Here is an 18,916-nt window from a genome sequence, read left to right as displayed (position 1 = left end):
TAATAGCAATAGATTTGATTCCCCAATAAAAAGACATAAGCTAATAGACTGGATATGCAAACAGGATCCAGTATTTTGCTGCATACAAGAAACACACCTCAATTACACCAGACTTCTCACCAGAGACTGTGAAAGCCAGAAGATCCTGGGCATATGTCATACAGACCCTAAGAGAACACAAATGCCAGCCCAGGCTACTATACCCAGCAAAACTCTCAATTATCATAGAAGGAGAAACCAAGATATTCCATGACAAATCCAAATTTATATAATATCTTTCCATAAATCCAGCCCTACAAAGGATAATAGATGGAAAACACCAACACAAGGAGGGAAACTACACACTAGAAAAAGCAAGAAAGTAATCTTTTAACAAACCCAAAAGAGGATAGCCACACACACATAATTACACCTCTAACAACAAAAATAACAGGGAGTAACAATCACTATTCCTTAATATCCCTAATATCAATAGACTCAATTCCCCAATAAAAAGACATAGACTAACAGACTGGATACATAAACAGGACCCTAAAACATGTTTGCTGCATACAGGAAATTCACCTCAGTGACAAAGACAGACAGAGTAAAAGGTTGAAAAACAGTTTTCCAAGCTAATGGTCCCAAGAAACAAGCTGGAGTAGCCGTTCTAATATCAAATAAAATAGACTTTCAACAAAAGGTTATCAAAAAAGAATAAGGAAGGACACTTCATACTGGTCAAAGGAAAAATCTACCAAGTTGAACTCTCAATTCTGAACATCTATTCTCCAAATGCAAGGGCATCCACATTTATAAAAGAAACTTTACTAAAGCTCAAAGCACACATCATACCCCACACATTAATAGTGGGAGACTTCAACGCCCCACTCTCAGCAATGGACAGATCATGGAAACAGAAACTAAACAGAGATACTGTGAAACTAACAGAAGTTATGAACCAAATGGATCTAACAGATATTTATAGAACGTTTCATCCTAAAACAAAAGAAATACCTTCTCAGCACCTCATGGTACCTTCTCCAAAATTGACCATATAATTGGTCACAAAACAGGCCTCAACAGACACAAGAAGATTGAAATAATCCCATGTACCCTATCAGATCAGCATGGACTAAGGCTGGTCTTAAATTCCAACAAAAACAATGGAAAACACACATACACATGGAAGCTGAACAATGGTATGTACTCTCTAATAAGTGGATATTAGCCAAAAGAATACAGAATACCCAGGACACAATCCACAGAATTCAAGAAGGTTAACAAGCAGAAGGTCCCAAGTGAGGATGTTTCACTCCTACTTGGGAGGGAGAAGAAAACAATTGTGGGAGGCAGAGGGAGGGAGGGATCTAGCTGGGAGAGGAGAGGGGGAAAGGAAAAGGGGAACGTGACCAGGTATTGAGGGGAACAGTAGAGAAGCCCTGAGGGCCAGCAGAATGAATGGAAACATGCAACCTGGGGATGGGGGAGTTGGGAGAACCCTCTAGAATATACAAGAGACCTGGGAGGTGAGAGACTCTCAGGACTCAAAGGGAGGGGTCTTAGGTGAAATGCCCTACAGTGAGGAGAGGGAACTTGTAAAGTCCTCCTCCAGTAGAAAGACAGGGTGGTGGGGTTGCCATCTCACAGTCAAAAACTCTGACCCAGAATTGTTCCTGTCTAAAAGAACTGCAGGAACAAAAATGGAGAGGAGACTGTGGGAAAGGCTGTCTAGTGACCAGCCCGACTTAGGATCCATCTCAAGGGGAGGCTCCAAGACCTGACACTACTACTGATGCTGTGGTACAGTCACAGACAGGAGCCTAGCATGGCTGTCCTCTAAGAGGACCAACGAGCAGCTGACTGAGACAGAAACCAATACTTACACCCAATCAATGGACTGAAGTCAGGGACCCCCGTGGTTGCTTGCACGAGGCCCCAGACATGTATAGAGCAGAGGACTGTCTGGCCTGGTCTCTCACCCAGCCCTTGAGAGACTTGAGGCCCCAGGGAGTGGGGAGACCAGGTGGAGGGGTGGGAGGTCAGAAGGCTGAGGACTTCCTCTTGGAGGTAGGGGGAGGGAGGAGGAATGAGATGAGAAACTGTGGGGGCAATGACTAAATTGTAAAAAAGAAATAAAGGTAGTAAAAAGGGAGGTATTTTTTTATTTGATGTATTTGAGTGTTTTACCTCCCTGCCTGTATGTACACCATATATGTGTCTGGTGCCCAAGGAAGTCAGAAGTAGGCACCTAACCCCCTAGAACCGGAGTTAAGGATGGCTGTAAGTCACCACGTGGGCATTAGAAATTGAACTTGAGTCCTCTGTAAGTAACCTCCAGGAAGAACTAACTCCGGGACTCTAGGATACAAGATTTAAATAAACCTTACTCTTTAGTTTAATAAAAAAATTATATATGCATCTTGAATTTAAAACCATAGTGGGGTTGCCCAGTTTAAGAAAACTGTGTCTTATGTTAATCTCAGGAAGTCTCCCAGGGTAGCCTTGACCCCTACTTACCAAGCTGGAGTCAAGGGTCCCAGCTGGATGGCAAACACTGCTGGACCCTGTGTGTGATTCAGAAGCGTTACAAACATCTGGTGATTCAGAGGCGTTACAAACATCTGGCTGGCGATGCACCTACATGTATGCTTTTGATAGCACATGTACACATGGTGACAAAGACCATGTGTAGCTCACACTAAGACATGCCAAGAGAACTTTATGATATTTGATCTGCTCTAACTTGATGTTGAGAATTACATGTCATATATTTTGATCACATTCTCTCCCCTCCCTCAACTCCTCCCAGATCCCTCCCTCCTTACTTCCCTGAAAAAACTTCCTTTCTAATGGGTGATGGTTACACTGAAACTTTGAGCAGCTTTAGAATTGTCCAGAAGAGGGCGATGTTGCACCGCTTTTAAAAAAAATGTTATAAATGAACATCCATTCAAAAGAAGTTCAAAAGAAAACAATTGATTATAATTCTCCCTGTCCCCACGTGTACTGGAGTTCTTGGTGACAAAGCTGGTGTGCTTTCCCATCTCCACCTGCAGGGGCTATAGCTGAGCCCTTGCAATGTCTTGGCATTACACTGTTTAGTATTACACTGGGTGAGCCTGCTCCTATGGCTAGTCTTCGCCATTGGACCATATCCACGACAGGATCGTATATCCTTACAAACTGCCCCTTCGCTTCCCCCCCCCCCCCCCGGTGTCTCCTCTTTGTAAGTTTGTCTCCGTTCTCATGATGTCCCACTCCCTTCCTCCTCTCTGCTCCTCTTTCGCTGGCACCCCACACCTCATTTTCTCTCCTTTTGTCTTCTATACTGACCATGCCCATCCTGGGCTCCTCCCAGCATGGCCTGGGTCACACTCTCCAGCTCAGGTATAGTTCTGGCTACTCTGCCACATCACTCACAGGCCCGATGACCACACAAGGACGGTCAGGCCTTCTCAGGGCAAGCCCTGTTATTGCTGTCTGCACTTTCTGCCCTGGTCTGGACAATTCCGATTAGGTAAGTTCTGGAAAATGTGACCCTCTCTTCTACCTAGCCCCACCCAGCTCTGGATGACCCTCAGGGTTCCTACAAAAAGCACATTTTTTTCTGATGGGAAGTCTGGGTCAGTCTACAAGCTGCCCTGCTCCATGGCACAAGAGGACTCTGAAGTCACCAGGCCGGGGCTCTTGCTGGGTCTGCAGCTGCCACATCAGAGAGCTCGTTTCTGTGTTGGGAGAAGAGGCAGAACACAGCCCTGGTCCCTCTCAGCCTACAGCAAAGATCTTATGCAGCCCACATCAGCACTTAAAGTCACTAGGGCGAGAGGTATGATGCCTTGGTGTGCAGGGTTTGGGTGGGGTGTCAAACAATGCAAGGCCAAATTCGTGGGGTCACATGACAACGCTGATGCAGGGGAGCATGCAGAGGAATGAGAATTCCAGGTTGTTATGAATGGGTCTTAAAGTTGTTCTCCTCGGGCACTGACTGCCTCTGGGGTTCAGTTATGATGCACATGCTTCCAGTAACACTGGTATAGGGAAGACTGGACCAAATACTTAGGGTGGCGTGAGTCAATGTAGAGAAGACTCACCAGGCTTCTCCAAGAGGCAGCCGCACCCACTTAGATGAAGACCAAGCCTCCAACATGTTGCCAGCTTCCTTACCTTGGCAGTAGGGAAAGTCATAGGCTCCTGAGAGACACCTGTCACACTGCCTCCCCGTTATTCCAGGCAGGCATTCACACTGGCCAGTCCCTGGGTCACAGGGCACTGGATAGGATCCAATCGTCGAACACTGGCAAGCTGCGAGAAAGATCTGATCAGACTCAGGCGTGCGTTATAGAGTACATAGGGCAGGGTCCTGGAACCCTCAGATAGGGCCAGAATGACACAAATTCAAGTCCAGATTCGCATCCTTGATTGAGCTAAGCCTCAGTTTCCCCTCCCTTACATGGGGCTGATCCTGGCTTCTACTTGATAGGGATTAAAACTTGACAAGTAAACAATGCCCCTCACAGTCAGGACTTACACGGACAATAGTTTTATGCTCAGCAAGACTGACTGGTGGAAAAGGGGGCTCTGCGGGTCCTGCTCTGGCTCAACAATGGCACTAAGAGGAGGAGGAAGAAGGGAAGAGACACGGAAGTCACTTGAGGGTAGGTGCCAATGCCGCATCCCATTGGAATCAAACTATTCCAGTCCAGGTCAGCTTGTAAATGTCCTCTATTTCCTGGTCTCTTCCTATTCATTTTCTCATGGTCTCCTGTAGCTAAACTATGGAGAGTTACATAGGCTGGGCAGGGAGTGTGTGGGGGGGGAATCCATCCCAGAATCCTTTGTCCTATCCCAGCATCTCTGTCTAAGTAAATAAGTAAGCGGGCAGGGCAGAGGGGAGGGATGCTGGCCCCTCCCCTCCGTGCTCCCTTCCCACTGGGTCAGGTTCCTACGACTCTGTATTATACACTCTCACCGGTCCACAGCTGCTCGGTATCATGCCTCTTTGTACTGTGTAGACCCTACTGCTGGGGGGCATAACCAGGGTGAATGGCCCGTCTAACTTCTTACTGCCCAGAGTTTCCATCTTTACAAGATCTGGAAGGGACTGGAGAGACCATCTCACTGGATCCCACAGTGACATGGCAGAGTTCAGAAGTTAAAAGGTATTCTTGAAGTTACTAGATTAGTCTACGAAGCAAAGAATTCCTCCCCACCTGTCACCATAGGGTCACACTTATTTGGATCCAAACATCAACTGTGATACCACATCCATCACTCATGCATGAGTGACTTACTTAGCCTCTTTACACCTCAGTGTGTCCTTCTGTAAACTGGGGGTGATAACAAATCTATCTCCCGAGTCATTAGAGAATTACCAGCCATGAAGCTTGGGAAGCGCCGAGCGCAGAGGAGCCACTGCATGTTTGCTCCTGCTGACATCTCTATTCCACTTTCCCTCTCCCCAAATGTGTCCCTTGGTCTATTCCATGCTGGGTGAGTGGGCACAATGAGATAGCACTTCTGACTGCCAAGTTTATGGTCAATGTTCTCAGTAAAAAATTAATTATATACATAATAAAAAATTAATCATGAATGCTTGTGTGCATGTCTGTGGGGTGTGTGTGTGTGTGTGTGTGTGTGTGTGTGTGACAAACTCATTTGCAAGGTCACCAAATTCCCACACTAGTTGGGACCCTAGAGAAAGAACCAGCCATAGGTAAAGTCCCCTATCTTGGGATCTGAGAGACATGTGACTAAGCTTTAGGGCAAAGAGTCTTGAGGGGGCAAGACAGAGACCATGCTTTCTCTTTTCAATCTCCAGCAGGATGTGGCCAGAGCTACATGGGGACTCACTCTGAAGGGGCTTTGTAGGATGAATGAGAGTGCCTAGCATGTGTTTGTCCTGCTGTCACCATAGTCAGACTCTCACCGAGGGGTGGAACAAGGCTGCTTTCCCCATTAACAAATGACCCGGGAATCCAAAGGGTCACAGTGGCAGCTTGAGAGAATGTGCTACCTGCCACCTCCTACCCATAGCCATCATTCCAGCAGACAGTGATCAGCGCTCTGCTGTGTTTAATAGTAGCATGACTAGGTGTGTGTTATGGGAAAATATAAAAACATGCATCTCTGATCTCAAAGAGCTAAAATTCCAGACAGGGAGCTAAAGAATCAGTGAGACGGTGGCCAGAGCGCCCTCCCCACCCTCCCAAAGCTATGTGTGAGAAACTTGTCTAATGCCACACTACCAGCTGTTGAGAGCCACCTGAACAAGGACATGGATACTGTATGTCTCCACCAAGGTTCCTTCCTGGCCTTGTGGCACCGCCAAGTCTCTGTAGAGATTAAGTTTCTACCTTGGGTAAATTTTTAGAGAAATGTTCTTGGCCTCTGTGACTGTTGTTTTGGTGAGTCAGTCTGGCTAGGTTTTGGTGNCTACATGTTTGATCTAACACCAGTATCAACACTGCTATAAACATATGTTTTTTTTTTTTATATGAGATTAACATTCTGATCGATAGACTTGCTGGACAGAGTCTACAGCACCCTGGGAGGCAAAGGCAGGAGGGTTCCTGCAAGTTTCAGCTCCGTCTGGACTATACAGTAACTTCTGGACTAGCCTGACCCTATCATAACACCCTCCATCACATAAAAATGTGGGCTTTAGGAAAATCAGATTCAGGGCTTAATTGTCAAAAGCATAACTATGTGAACTAAATCGTTGCTCTGTGTGTGTGTGTGTGTGTGTGTGTGTGTGTGTGTGTGCATCCCTTCTGCATCTGTTTCTTTGGAGTCAACTATAGATTTTTGGTTCCTTTTAAATTTATCAGCTGTACTATCAATTTGGTTTGATTATCAATGCAGATCTAGCCTGATTTCTGCAGGAGCAGACTCTGATGGCTACTTGAGCTGGTCTGGGAGCTTCTGGCATTGGCTTTCTAGCCTACCTATGAAAGCATCACCGACTCTCTCCATCCTTGAATGAAGAGATCGGTAATAACACATCTTGAAGGGACAGCACTGAAGCAAGCACGTTGTTCCTGTGTACTCCTAATCAAACATGTATGAAGTCAACAGTCTGAGGATTTGGTAACTGAGATAGATGGGGTTTGGTTTGGTTTGGCTTTTGTCAGCTAATAGTGTAATGGCATCTCACTGTGGAGGCAGCCAAGAAGAGTTCTAGATTTTGATGCCCAGCTCGCCAGCATAAATGGCCCCAGAGTTCTTGTGTCTTTCCCACAGGAAGGCCAATCTCCTACAGCCCCAGACGGATTGCTGAGAGCCGGGTTTTCAACCTGGACTGGCGGAATTACAACACAAGTTGAATTCTTAAGCCTCACAAAGTATCTATAGGAAAAAGAATCAAGGTGGGGATAGCGCCATCATTGCTGTCAACCTGATGGGATAAGGAACCATGTGGGACACACTCCTCTGGGACTTCCTGTGGTGATACTGTTTCTCCCACAACCAGGATGCATGGGGCCAGGAAGCAGACCCAGAGAAAGAATGTGCATGTGAGTGCCAACGCAACAGGAGACCAATTGTGCCCGATGTCTGAGCCGCTCAGGCTGCGACATGGTTCCCAGAGGTTTGGCTAGGTACCAGGCAAGGGCGTGGTGAGAAGGTATGTTTTAGATGAGATTACTGGCAGACGACCTTTCAGAGCACTTCCTTAAATGAAAGAAATTCCTTGTCCAGACCGGGTTCTGACCTTAGCAGGGGAGTCAGCTCCGCTTTAGGCTGTCAGCTTAGCCCGTGGATTTTAGGCCTTCTAGTACCCACAGTGCCCCAGCCAATTCCTTACAGTAAATCTCTCGCCATGCCCACGCCTGGGGTTGCGAAGCCTGGCTGATTCGGGCTTCCTCTTTTCCTGATTTAGGGGAGTGAGTACAGAGCAACCTAGCAGGAAAGCATCAGGCAGCTGCCTGAAGCCCAGAGTGCACAGACACCGGCCCTTAGGGTCACAGAGGCTGCGCTCCAGGCCATGCGGTCACACTCTGGAGGCAAAAGCGAAGGCTTGACCTCTAACACACGGCTGTTTGAGATGGCTCGCTCCATCTGCCACAGTGTTTTCATTTTCCTCCAGCCGCACTCAGAAGCGCCAAATTCCAAACCCCAACCAACCCCAACCCTGGCAGCCCTTCCACGCTCTTGGAAACACAGCGAAGCTTTCAAACCAGTCTAATTCTCTTCTTCGTCTTGGTCTGGGTCCTTCGAGTTTCTGAAGTATTTGCTTTCCCCCCATCTACTCCACACTGTTTAGACCGAAAATAATTCTATTCCTAAGGTATAAAAAACTAATACACACTAAGTCCCCCTTACTTGTGGTTTGGATCACAAATGTCCCAGACACTTACTTGCTTATATGTAATAAGACATCTTAGGGGTGGGACTTGAGTTCAAACACAAATCTATATCACGCACGTGCGTGCACAAACACACATACACAAACACACACACACACATACACACACACCTGCCTGAAGGGATTTTGTACCTTTTTTTTTCTTTTTGAGGCAGGGTCTCACTACATAGTCCTGTCTGGCCTGAAATTCTTTATGTAGACCAGGTTAGTCTTGAACTCTTAAGAGAGCCACCTGCCTTTGCCTCCCAAATGTCTGGATTAAAAGCATGTGGCCTCATGACCAAGCCTTAAACAACAATTTCAATATACATCTATTTTGATTGTGATCTATCACATGAAATCTATTGTAGAAATGTCTTCATTTCTGTATTTTGATTGAGATCGGTCACATGGAATCTGATGTAGAAATGTCTTCGTTTCTGGCCAACAAACTTCTGATTGGTTAGGACCAGGGAGATGGCTCAGGGATAGCTTGTCACACAAGACTGGAGAGCAGAGTTCAATTCTTCATGTAAAGGTGGAAGGATAGTTGTCTCTAAAGTTGTCCCCTGCCATTCACACACATGCCCTTGCATACACGAACTCCCTTGGCATGCTACCCCCCCACACACACACATACATTACACACAATAATGATAATAATTTTCAAAGTATATTTTAGAGCATTTTGAACTTTCACATTAGATCTGCCAGACCTGTAAGAACAAAAGTTCAAGTGGTCAGGAAGCTTGGACACCATGCTGTCCATCATCTCCTAGCCTTAAGCAGTCCTGGGCCACAGAGAATGCAAAGCAGATGTCTATGAAATAAATGTGAATTGCCCCAGAAATCCTACCATGAGTCCTGACCTGGACATGTTCCTGATAGGTGTTATCTTGAACCTTACAACATGGCCACCAGACAGGTACCACTGAGGCAGCCGTCCTCTCTGCCTTCACAACACAACACAGTCAAGAAGCACATTCAAGTACACAGAGCCCCTTATTATAGAAGTGATGCTTGTATGGCCCAGGATTTGGGAGGGTTTCCTTCCTTGTAGGAAAATAGATTGGTACCTTTCCAGCCAAACCCACAATGCCAACAATAGGTCCCACAACACATATCACAATCCACTTCTCTGGAACTGGACATAAACCCTAGAATATTCTAAGCCTTCCCAAGCAACTGCCTTAGATATTATTTAGGAAACAAATGAAGGGCCAGTTTGTGGCTGAGCTGCTCAAGCTTGGCCCCAGAGGGTTCTCCATCCCCCCCCCCCAGACACATGCTTTTGTTTCGCCCCTGGAGTGGCTGCCAGCTTTCCCAGGGGCATTCCTTGAGTGTCCCAGATCGGGGTCTTCTGGAGCATCAGTCACAGGTCGGTGTAGCCGAGGTTTAAGAGCAGCTTCAGGGCCATGTGCCTTCAGCTCATGGTCAGAGCAAATCATTGTTTTCCACATCCCCTGTATCCTCTGCTGTGTCAGCACACCACACCACACACCACACCACACCACACCACACCACACCACACCACACCACACCACACCACACCACACCACACATCACATCACCACATCACACCACATCAGGAAAAGGAAAGCTCAGTCAGGAGGGGGAAAGGAAGGAGACAAAGAGAAAAATGAAGAGGATGGAGAAGAGAGACAGAAATGAGAGGAGGGAAAGTGAAGAGTAAGTGACCCTTCCACCATCACCCAGGCAACCAACCCACCCAGAAAGTCACGGTCGCATGCTGAGCCGGAAGACAGAGTGTGCAACCAAATACAAGGGTAAGCTTTGTGTGTCAGTCTCTTATTGGTGATTGGAGTCTATGAAATGAAATTACAGGGTAGCTGAGTGAATCAAAGTAAAAATAAAACAATATGGCCTTGTACTTTCAAAGTCTGGAGTCAATTAATTTAATGAAAAGCATAACTCCAAGTCTACAGTCTCAGGAATAACTTAAAAGTGGTTTTGGTTTTTGTTTTTTAATTCTTTTTTTTTAACATCTTTAAAGCAATAAAAGGCAAAGCCATAAGGACTGACTCTAGCAAACATATCTGATGGCGCATTTAAGGCAATGTTAATTTGATTCTGAAACACAATGGGTTTAGTAATCCTCTCTCTCTAAAAGAAAAAGACCATAAGGGTCTGTAAGACGGCTCAGTGGGTAAAAGCCCTTGATATTCAGGTCTCATGGCCCAAATTTAATCCCAGGAACCACATAAAAAGCCAGCGCAATGGCTTAGCCAATAATGGAACCTGTCATGGAGCCTAGTGGCCTGGGTTTGATCCCTGGAACCTACACGGTGAAAGAAGAGAGCCAACTCCCATGGCACAAACGTGTGTGTGTGTGTGTGTGTATGTGTGTGTGGTGTGTGTGTGTGTGTGTGCAAGTTAACAAAATGTATCTTTAAACAGAAAAAAAAAAATCAAGCACAAGAGGACAGAAAATGAATGTCTGCAAACTCAAATTCTTCTAGAATGTTCCAAACTTTAGGTAACAAACTGCAGGGTAGACTGGATACCGCCTCTGGAATAAACGGTCTGTTCCTATCCAAGTCTAACAACAGTTATTTAACGAGCATTGCAGGTTTCTGGGAAGGGGGACCACATGAGTACCCACTCCTCCCACCGAGAGAAAGTAAAAGAACAAGACTGCAGCTTGAGTGCCAAGGTCTAAGCCACACCCCTCCATCCTCATATCCTGAGCAGAACAGAGGAGGAAGCAGAGATGAGGGGTCGGTGAGGGCACCAGTTACCTCCCACCTCTGTTAGCCTCTCTCTCTCCACTTGGAACCACATCAGAGAGCAACAGGGCTGACAGCAAACATGCACAGCAGGGACCAGTCTGCTAATGTTCCACTAGCCCTGCCACTCAAAGCCTCCAGTGAGCCTCGTCCTTTTGATACGTCCAGTGAGCTCCAAAGACTTTGGAAAACCTTAGATTGGTGATTCTCAACCGTAATCCTAAAGCTGTGACCCTTTAATGCAGTTCCTCATGTCATGGTGACCCCCCCAACCATAACATTATTTTTGTTGCTACTTCCTACTGTAATTTTGCTACTCTTATGAATCGAAATGTGAACACGTGTATTTCCCGATGGTCATGGGCAACCCCTGTGAAAGGGTCACTTGACCCCCAAAGGGGTCATGACCCATTGCTTGAGAACCACCGCCTTGGAAGCAGTTGTCCAAACATACTGTGGTAGAAAAATAAAGAAGATGACAAATTCATATCTATATCTATCTATATCTATATCTATATCTATATCTATCTATCTCTATCTCTATCTCTATCTCTATCTCTATCTCTATTCAATCATTTAAAACAGGGAATAAGCAAGATTGTTATATGCTCTGCTACTGAATGAACAGCTGCCAGTCAGGCCTGGAATTGCTTTTTAAGAAGAAAATGGCACAGTTAAAGCCGAGGATTCTTACCCCTGCCCTTGGGGCACAGAAGGACAGATCTTCCTTAGACCGTTGAGGACCTAAGACAGTTGTCAGTTTTGCCTCAGGCGATCTGTCCTTCTGGCTCCATCCATGAAGCTCAGATGTGTTTGTGCTGTTCCTGCCTCTGTGGATGTGGGAACTCAGGTTTGACCACCAGAGCATCAGAATCCCACGCCCATGGGGCTGATTCCTGTAGTGTGAATCTTTGTGGGTGTGCCTTTTGGTTTTCCAGAAGAAACAAGAGCTACATAGAGAGGGAGGAGTTGGTTTCGCTACCAAATACCTTGCTTTTGCTGAAAGGATGGAGACTAAATGAGAATACCATGCCCTCCTGTGGATTTATAGAAAAGGAACTGGGAAACTCTTTGTCTGCCTCATACTCTGGAGTCCACACCTAAGATGCAACTGAGGGAGGAGAGGGGGGGACAGCTGGCTACAGAACACTTCTCCATCACAGACCCATTCTAATGTTTGGGAGAGGACCATGGGATAAAACAACCCCACCCTTCTCACTGTTTGCACCAGTGACTGCAAATGATGTGGCCAAAGGCCCAAGCCCCTTTGATTGGCTAACTCCAGTCATCTCCTTGTGTACCAGCCTGGTTTATAAGGAAGCAAATGTGCTAGTCAGTTTGTTGTTGCTGAGACAAGACGTTCAAGTCAACTTAAAAGGGGGGAAAGAAGGGTTTGTGTGGAGTGTGGTCCCTTCCTGGAACACTGACCCTTTAGCTTTGCTCTTGCAGTTGAACATCTCACATTCTCAGCTAGACCACGTGTAAGTCCCTGTAGGTTTGGACCCGGTTGGACCCGTGGATCCCTTGCCTCCCACACCCTCCCCTTTGCTCCTCACTGATTGAGGCTTAAAGCAACAAAGTAAACAAAGCAGTCCGCGACTTAGAGATCGTGTACAGGGGCAAAGCTACCTAACTAACCCACACAGGCAGTTTGACGCAGAACGTACTGGGTCAGGACTCAGATGGGCCCACCTGCGCTCCCGTAGGAAATGTTCATGTGCTCGCTCACCTTCGAGTGTGCCTCTCTGCTTCAGGTCAAGGTAGAGAAATACATGGTTGCCTTCCCCCTATTCCTATCTGCATAGCTGCCGGGTAGCCCAGGAATAGGAAGGGATATCTGAGACCTTCTGTGGCTAAGAGAGATGAAGGCTGAGAATTGACAGCAAATGAGAGAGTGGTCCATGAGCAGCAGAAGGGAGGAGAAGAGGAGGGGTCTGGCGCATGGCAGGCAGACATCTAAGGAAAGGATCACAGACTCTTTAAGTGACGCAGAGGAAGTGGGGACAGAAGCAGCATAGAAGAACACCAAGCTTGAGAAAGCCGTTCCCCTGCACCAGAGACTTGGCACATCAGTGCGCATGTGGCCCTCAGACAATCGGGACTGCTCGAGTCTGTAAGGGATTGTCTTGGCGGCCTTAAGTGATGCGTAAAGGCCCACCCTAAATGTGGGCTCTACCTTTCTGTAGCTGCCTACATAGAAGGACATGAAAAAGGGGAAGCTTCATGGTTTTGCTGGCTTGGCCTTCATTCTCTGCAAAAGGTTATCTACCCACTGGCGACCGACGCTGGTCCCTTCACTGATACTAGGACCTGCTTCTTCATGCTCCAGTGTGGACAAAGAGCCAGTGGCGCTCCAGGAATCCTCCAGGATTTCAGCAAAGATAGGGACTGCTGAGCCATCCAGCCTGGTGGCACCCTGCCAGCCCTGCCTCCTGTCCTGTCATGGCAGGGTCCTTAACTGTGACACCATTGACTCTTCAAAGCCAGGACTTGAACCCAAGGTGACAACTGCACAGCCCAGGCACTTGACTACCATAGAGGAGGGAGGACAGCGTGGGGAAAGGAACGGTCTCGGTGACAGTAAATGTTACACCCGTATATGAGGCTGGTTAAACCACAGGCTATGAGGCTCTGACAGAAGGGCTGTCTGTGCGCCCTTGGGAGTCCAGCCTGGGGATCTGTGATCAGCATTTCTGCAGTTTATCTTCTTACCTTGGCATATGGGAAATGAATAGGAGCCCGAGCGGCAGGAGTCACACTGGGGACCCTCAACCCCAGGGCGGCACAGGCACCTGCCACGATCGTCACATATCTCTGGGAGAACACCTTCCAAATTACAGTCACACCCTGCAAAGAAAGAGACTGTCAGAGAGACCACTGTGCCCAGACAGACTTCACACTTCTCCCAGGTAACAGAGACTGCGAAAGATTTATGGCTGGTCAGCCTTCTTAACACTTAAGACAACACTGTAAAGGGAAACAAAATGAAGATTTGGAAAGGCATAGGCACTATCTATAATCATCCCAGGGTGGAACTAGGTTTGTAAAATAATTACAACACCTACATCTATAAAAATGTTTCTTTTTCTTACAAGCTAAATGCTAGTATATTCTAAATGCTGGAACTTTCATTTAACAGATTCCTATGTAATAGAATTTTAATTGAATGTATTTACATTTTCTCGTGTGTGTGTGTGTGTGTGTGTGTGTGTGTGTGTGTGTGTGTGCATTTATCAAATGCCTCCACCCTTCATTTGAGACAGAGTCTCTCACTAGTCTAGAACTTCACCAAGTAGGCTGAACTCACAGGCAGGAAGCCCCACAGATCAGACTGTCCCTGCAATCTCACTGAGGCTCAGACTATAGGCATCTAGCCGGTTACTTTTATATCAACCTGACAAACTAGAGTACCTTTCAGACTGGCCTGTAAGCAGGCCTCTTATGTATTTTCTTAATTACTGATTGATGTGGGAGGGCCCAGCCTATGTGGGTGGGGCCACCCAAGGCAGGTGGTCCTGGGTTCTATAAGAAAGCGGACCTAGCAAGCAGGTAAGCAGCCCCCCTCTGTGGCCTCTGCATCAGCCTCTGCCTCCACTGCCTTTTCTCAGCCATGGACTGAATGGGTGAGGATAGATAGGAGCCTGAGCTTCAGGAGTCACACTGGGGCTGCTCAACCCCAGGGTGGCACAGCAGGCACCTGCCACGATCATCATATGTTTCTGGGAGAACACCTTCCAAGTTACTGTACCTGGATGTGTCAAATGAAAGAAACCCTGCCCTCCAGGTTGCTTATGGTCAGAGTGTTTGACCACAGTGATGGAGACCCTAGCTAAGACGGACCTGTGGCAGGGTACCCAGGTATTTGTGTAGATTATAGAGGTCCCTGTGCTTTGAAGAAGGCATTCACTGGCAGCCATCTCTTATCTCCTTCCTCCTCCTCTTCCTCCTCCTCTTCCTCCTCCTCCTCTTCTTCTTCTTCTTAAGATGAGAAAGCAACATAAATCCAGTCTCAGAGTGTGCCAACTTGGCTTTCCGGATTTCCACGGGATTGCTTTACACAATGTCCCAGACAGGGAGCATTCAGGCAATGAGGCCGCTGCCAATACACATAATAACCCATGCCCACCTCAGGACCTTTGCTCAGACCGCAGTATCCTCTGTCTGGAATGTCCTTCTGTGTGTCCTAGCACAACAGCTTTCTATCTATCTTTCAACTGTCTGTGCACATGCACTACTCAGGCCTCCAGGTCTTCCTGACTGTGTAAACAGGCCCTCTGCTCTGCTTCTTAGTCTCCATCTTACCTGAGATTGTCTTTCACATTGCTTTAGAACTCTCTCACTGGGAGGTGACAGGAGACTGAGGCAGCCCATTGGCCTGTGACCTCTGAGTGAAGGCCTTGCACCTTCTGCTCTCACTCTATGGACATCTTGAAAGCACCACAGAAAAACCCAGCCAGGCTGCCTCCAGGATAAGGGTCACACAGAGAGATGCCAGCTACCCACATGGACCCCCAGCAAGCACATCTAAGCTACCAGCAGGCTGTGGACCTGAAGGAAAGACCTTTGGTTGTTAGACTACTATGTTTGGAGTGAACTTTCATTACAGAGGAGTGAAGACCCTGTTGGTTTGGACCCTTTGCCACCACCATGGGACCCAGGTGCCACCAGGTACTTCTCAGTAAATGACATTTCTCAAAAACAAGCTTCTTGTTTGACTCCATTGTGAATGAATGAATAATGAAGTTAAGCATGAGCCTTGTAAGATTAGTATTCACTTTACAGTCAAAGAAAAGGACATGTGGGGGTGCATTGGCACATTGGGATGCCTATCTGCCTAGGTCCTCCTGCAGCCCATCTGCTGGGCAGGACTGGATAGGTCTGGTCTTGGAGCCCTCTGACATCATTGCTAACCAGCCTGTGGTCATCAACAATGATTCTGGGGTGATCAAGGCTGGTTTTGCGGAAGACCAGATTGCTAAGTACTGTTTCCCACACTATGTCGGCTGGCCGAAGCACATATGCGTTATGGCTGAAGTCCTGCAAGGAGCCCCTTTTATGGACCAACTATGGGTATCCAAAAAGGAATATGAAGAAGATGGTTTCCATGCGATTTATCACAAATTCCTTATAATGTCCAAGGAGGGTAGAGAGGGAGAGAGGGAGGAAAGGGGAGCCAGAACCCTTGACCCCTTTTGGTCTGGGTTCCTGTTTTAGGCTTAGGGTCCCCTGCATACCCTGAGCCCAGAGCAGGTAGTACAGTCCCACTGTGCTCAACATACACACAGAAACACAGAAAGAGTAACACTTAGCTGTATGGATGGCAGCCCTAAGCTGGAGCATAGACTTTGAGGAACTCAGTCTTAAGTTGGTGTGGGTGACCCTCTCAGCAGGGCCACCATGGCCTGTGGCTCCTCGCTCCAGTCTTGAAGCTCCAAGACCACACGCTCATATGCCCCATTTGCTCTGACTACTGGGTCTAGAGTCCCTGGAGCCCTGGAGTAGGTTGAAGGGAGGGGCAGCCAGGAGCTCCCACAGCGCCAGTGACATTGGTCTGTTTCATGCCACCTGGCCTATGTCTGAACGTTTGCACACTCAGTCTTGCTGGGCTAAGGCCTGACTAGGAAACATTCCTCCATCCCCAATGAGGGGATGTGGCCAATGGTCAGAGGTCAGAGCCACAGGCAGCCACAGGCAGCCACAGCTCATGGTTCGCCCCACTCCCTTTCAGAGCACTACATGGACTTGCTACCCCTCCTCTTTCTCTCAGTGCCCTGGACAGGAAGGGGTTAATAGTCTTTCTATGCTGAGGGTAAGCTACTCAGTCAGACATCCTCACCTACCTCTCCAGATCTCAACAGTAATTTAACACTGTTGTCTGAAAAGCAATTCTTTTTATAAATCATTATAATACTAAATATGGACAAAGGAAAGGAGTCAGCACTCAGAAATGCTAGCTCGCTGTATGTCCCAGGGCCAGGAGGACAGTATGTGTGCCCCAGTCTGACTGATTTAAAAACAAACAAACAAAACATTTATTTTATTATACTAAAAATGCAAACTGAAAACAATTTTGAAAGCAAGTTTCAGGGTCTCTTCTACATTAAGGTACATATTCAAATCAATTGCATCTAGCAAACATTTGCAATCCTATGTTATATTAACATTTAAATCGATACAGGGTGAGTGAGGTTCAGCTGAGTCCTTCTACTCACAAAAGAAGGAAAAATTCTCTGCAGGGGTTAAAACTAGATAATGATCTTAAGTCTTCTAGATTCTTCCTCTTCCCCTTTGCTCTAAACCCTTAACCTTTCAGATAAAAAGTGTACGACAACCTTGTAGAATCATTTCTCTAATGTAATAATTAGGAATAAATACAAGAGGGAGTCAGAACAGCGTTACAGTATTTTCGTGACCTCTGACTGTTCACGCTTAAATCTGACAGTTGTTTAATTTGACAAAAAGAGCTTTGGGAGTGGGGGTTCCGAAAATGGAGTTGACTCTGTAGTGGCAGGCTCCATTCCTTCAGACTCTACCAACTAAGGATGGAAGTCATTCAGGAAGCAATTGCGTCTGTAGTGAGTATGTCCAGACTTCATTTTATTATTATTCCCTAAATCACTTGTTCTCAACCTTCCTAATACTGTGACCCTTTAATATAGTTCCTTATGTTGTGGTGGCCCCAACCATAAAATAACTTATTTTCATTGGCACTTCGAACTGTAATTCTTCTACTGTTATGAATTGTAAAATAAATATCTGTGCTTTCCAATGGTCTTAGGTGACCCCCCATGAAAGGCTCCTCAACCCCCAAAGCGGTCTTGGACCCACAGGTGGAGCACAGCCATCCTAAATGATGTAGTGCTAACAACTTAAATAGCATTTGTTTTATATATAAAGTACTGTGGTAACATGGAAGGATGCATATAAGTTACATGAATAATGTGTATTTTATATGAGGCATAAGCATCTGCAGATTTGGGTTATCTGAGAGGGGGGTTGAAACTCCTTCCCTGCAGACACAGAACAATGCCACTTTGGTACACAGATTATTTGGAGCCGAATGCACTGGACAACAGTATCAGGAAGGATTGTCCTCCTCCATCTACCTAAAGCAGGCCAGATCACTTCCTGTGAGAAAGGTACCCCTCCTGAACCAAGAAAAGAACATTCTCCAGGCCAGAGACTGGGAGCTGACTGAAACCAATCTGCACACACAAATCTGCAGAAGTGGCCCCTGGCTTCCTTTATTTCCTGTGTGTTTCCTCACCACTGTCTCTCAGTTCCCCGCCCCAGAAGAGGCTCTCTGATCCTGTCAGACCGCCACAATCTAGTGGTTTTGTATACTTTGTTCTCTGCAAGTTTGGGGACCTGACACTTTCATTGGCTCTTCGTTCTTTCAGGAGATGGCTGTGCACTCATGGAGATATGCTGTCCTGTTAATCTGCCTGTGCTGGTTTAGCTCTGAGGTTTAGCCACAGAATCTAGGAGGGTAGAACCAAGTCTTTCTTCCCCTGCAGAAGCAACCAAATGCACATTCGTGACAAGAGAAGCTTGGAGCTGAGACTGGACCGAGTTCCACCCTGTTAGCTCCTTACTGGAGTCACACAGGAGACCACGGACACAGCTCTGCAGGCTGAGAGGGTCACATGAAGGGGAACATTTCACTGTGAGTTACAGCCTTGGGGTTAAACTAGGCACTGGAGAATTTGAGGAGCTTGGAGTTTCCCTAGCATCCATACTCAGGGAATCCCGATTATAACTAAAACAGGAAGAAAAAGAAGAAGAAGAAGAAGAAGAAGAAGAAGAAGAAGAAGAAGGAGGAGGAGGAGGAGGAGGAGGAGGGGGA

The 18,916-nt window shown here is 46.8% G+C and overlaps 1 protein-coding gene across 1 annotated transcript in view; it reads right to left on the bottom strand.

The window, feature by feature from the left end:
• Lama3 (laminin subunit alpha 3) overlaps positions 1–18,916 on the bottom strand; it is a 240,668-nt gene that overhangs the window by 135,239 nt on the left and 86,513 nt on the right. The window contains exons 12-14 of the mRNA XM_021215025.2: positions 13,783–13,917; positions 4,147–4,284; positions 2,500–2,546 (exon numbers count right to left, since the gene is read on the bottom strand). Coding sequence (XP_021070684.1) covers positions 2,500–2,546; positions 4,147–4,284; positions 13,783–13,917 — 320 coding nt within the window. The remainder of the gene's footprint in view (positions 1–2,499; positions 2,547–4,146; positions 4,285–13,782; positions 13,918–18,916) is intronic.

The sequence above is a fragment of the Mus pahari genome, chromosome 15 (assembly GCF_900095145.1).
Source record: "Mus pahari chromosome 15, PAHARI_EIJ_v1.1, whole genome shotgun sequence".
Taxonomy (NCBI): Eukaryota; Metazoa; Chordata; class Mammalia; order Rodentia; family Muridae; genus Mus; species Mus pahari.
The sequence above is the reverse complement of the archived record's forward strand: the minus strand, read 5'-3'. Positions and strand labels throughout refer to the sequence as shown.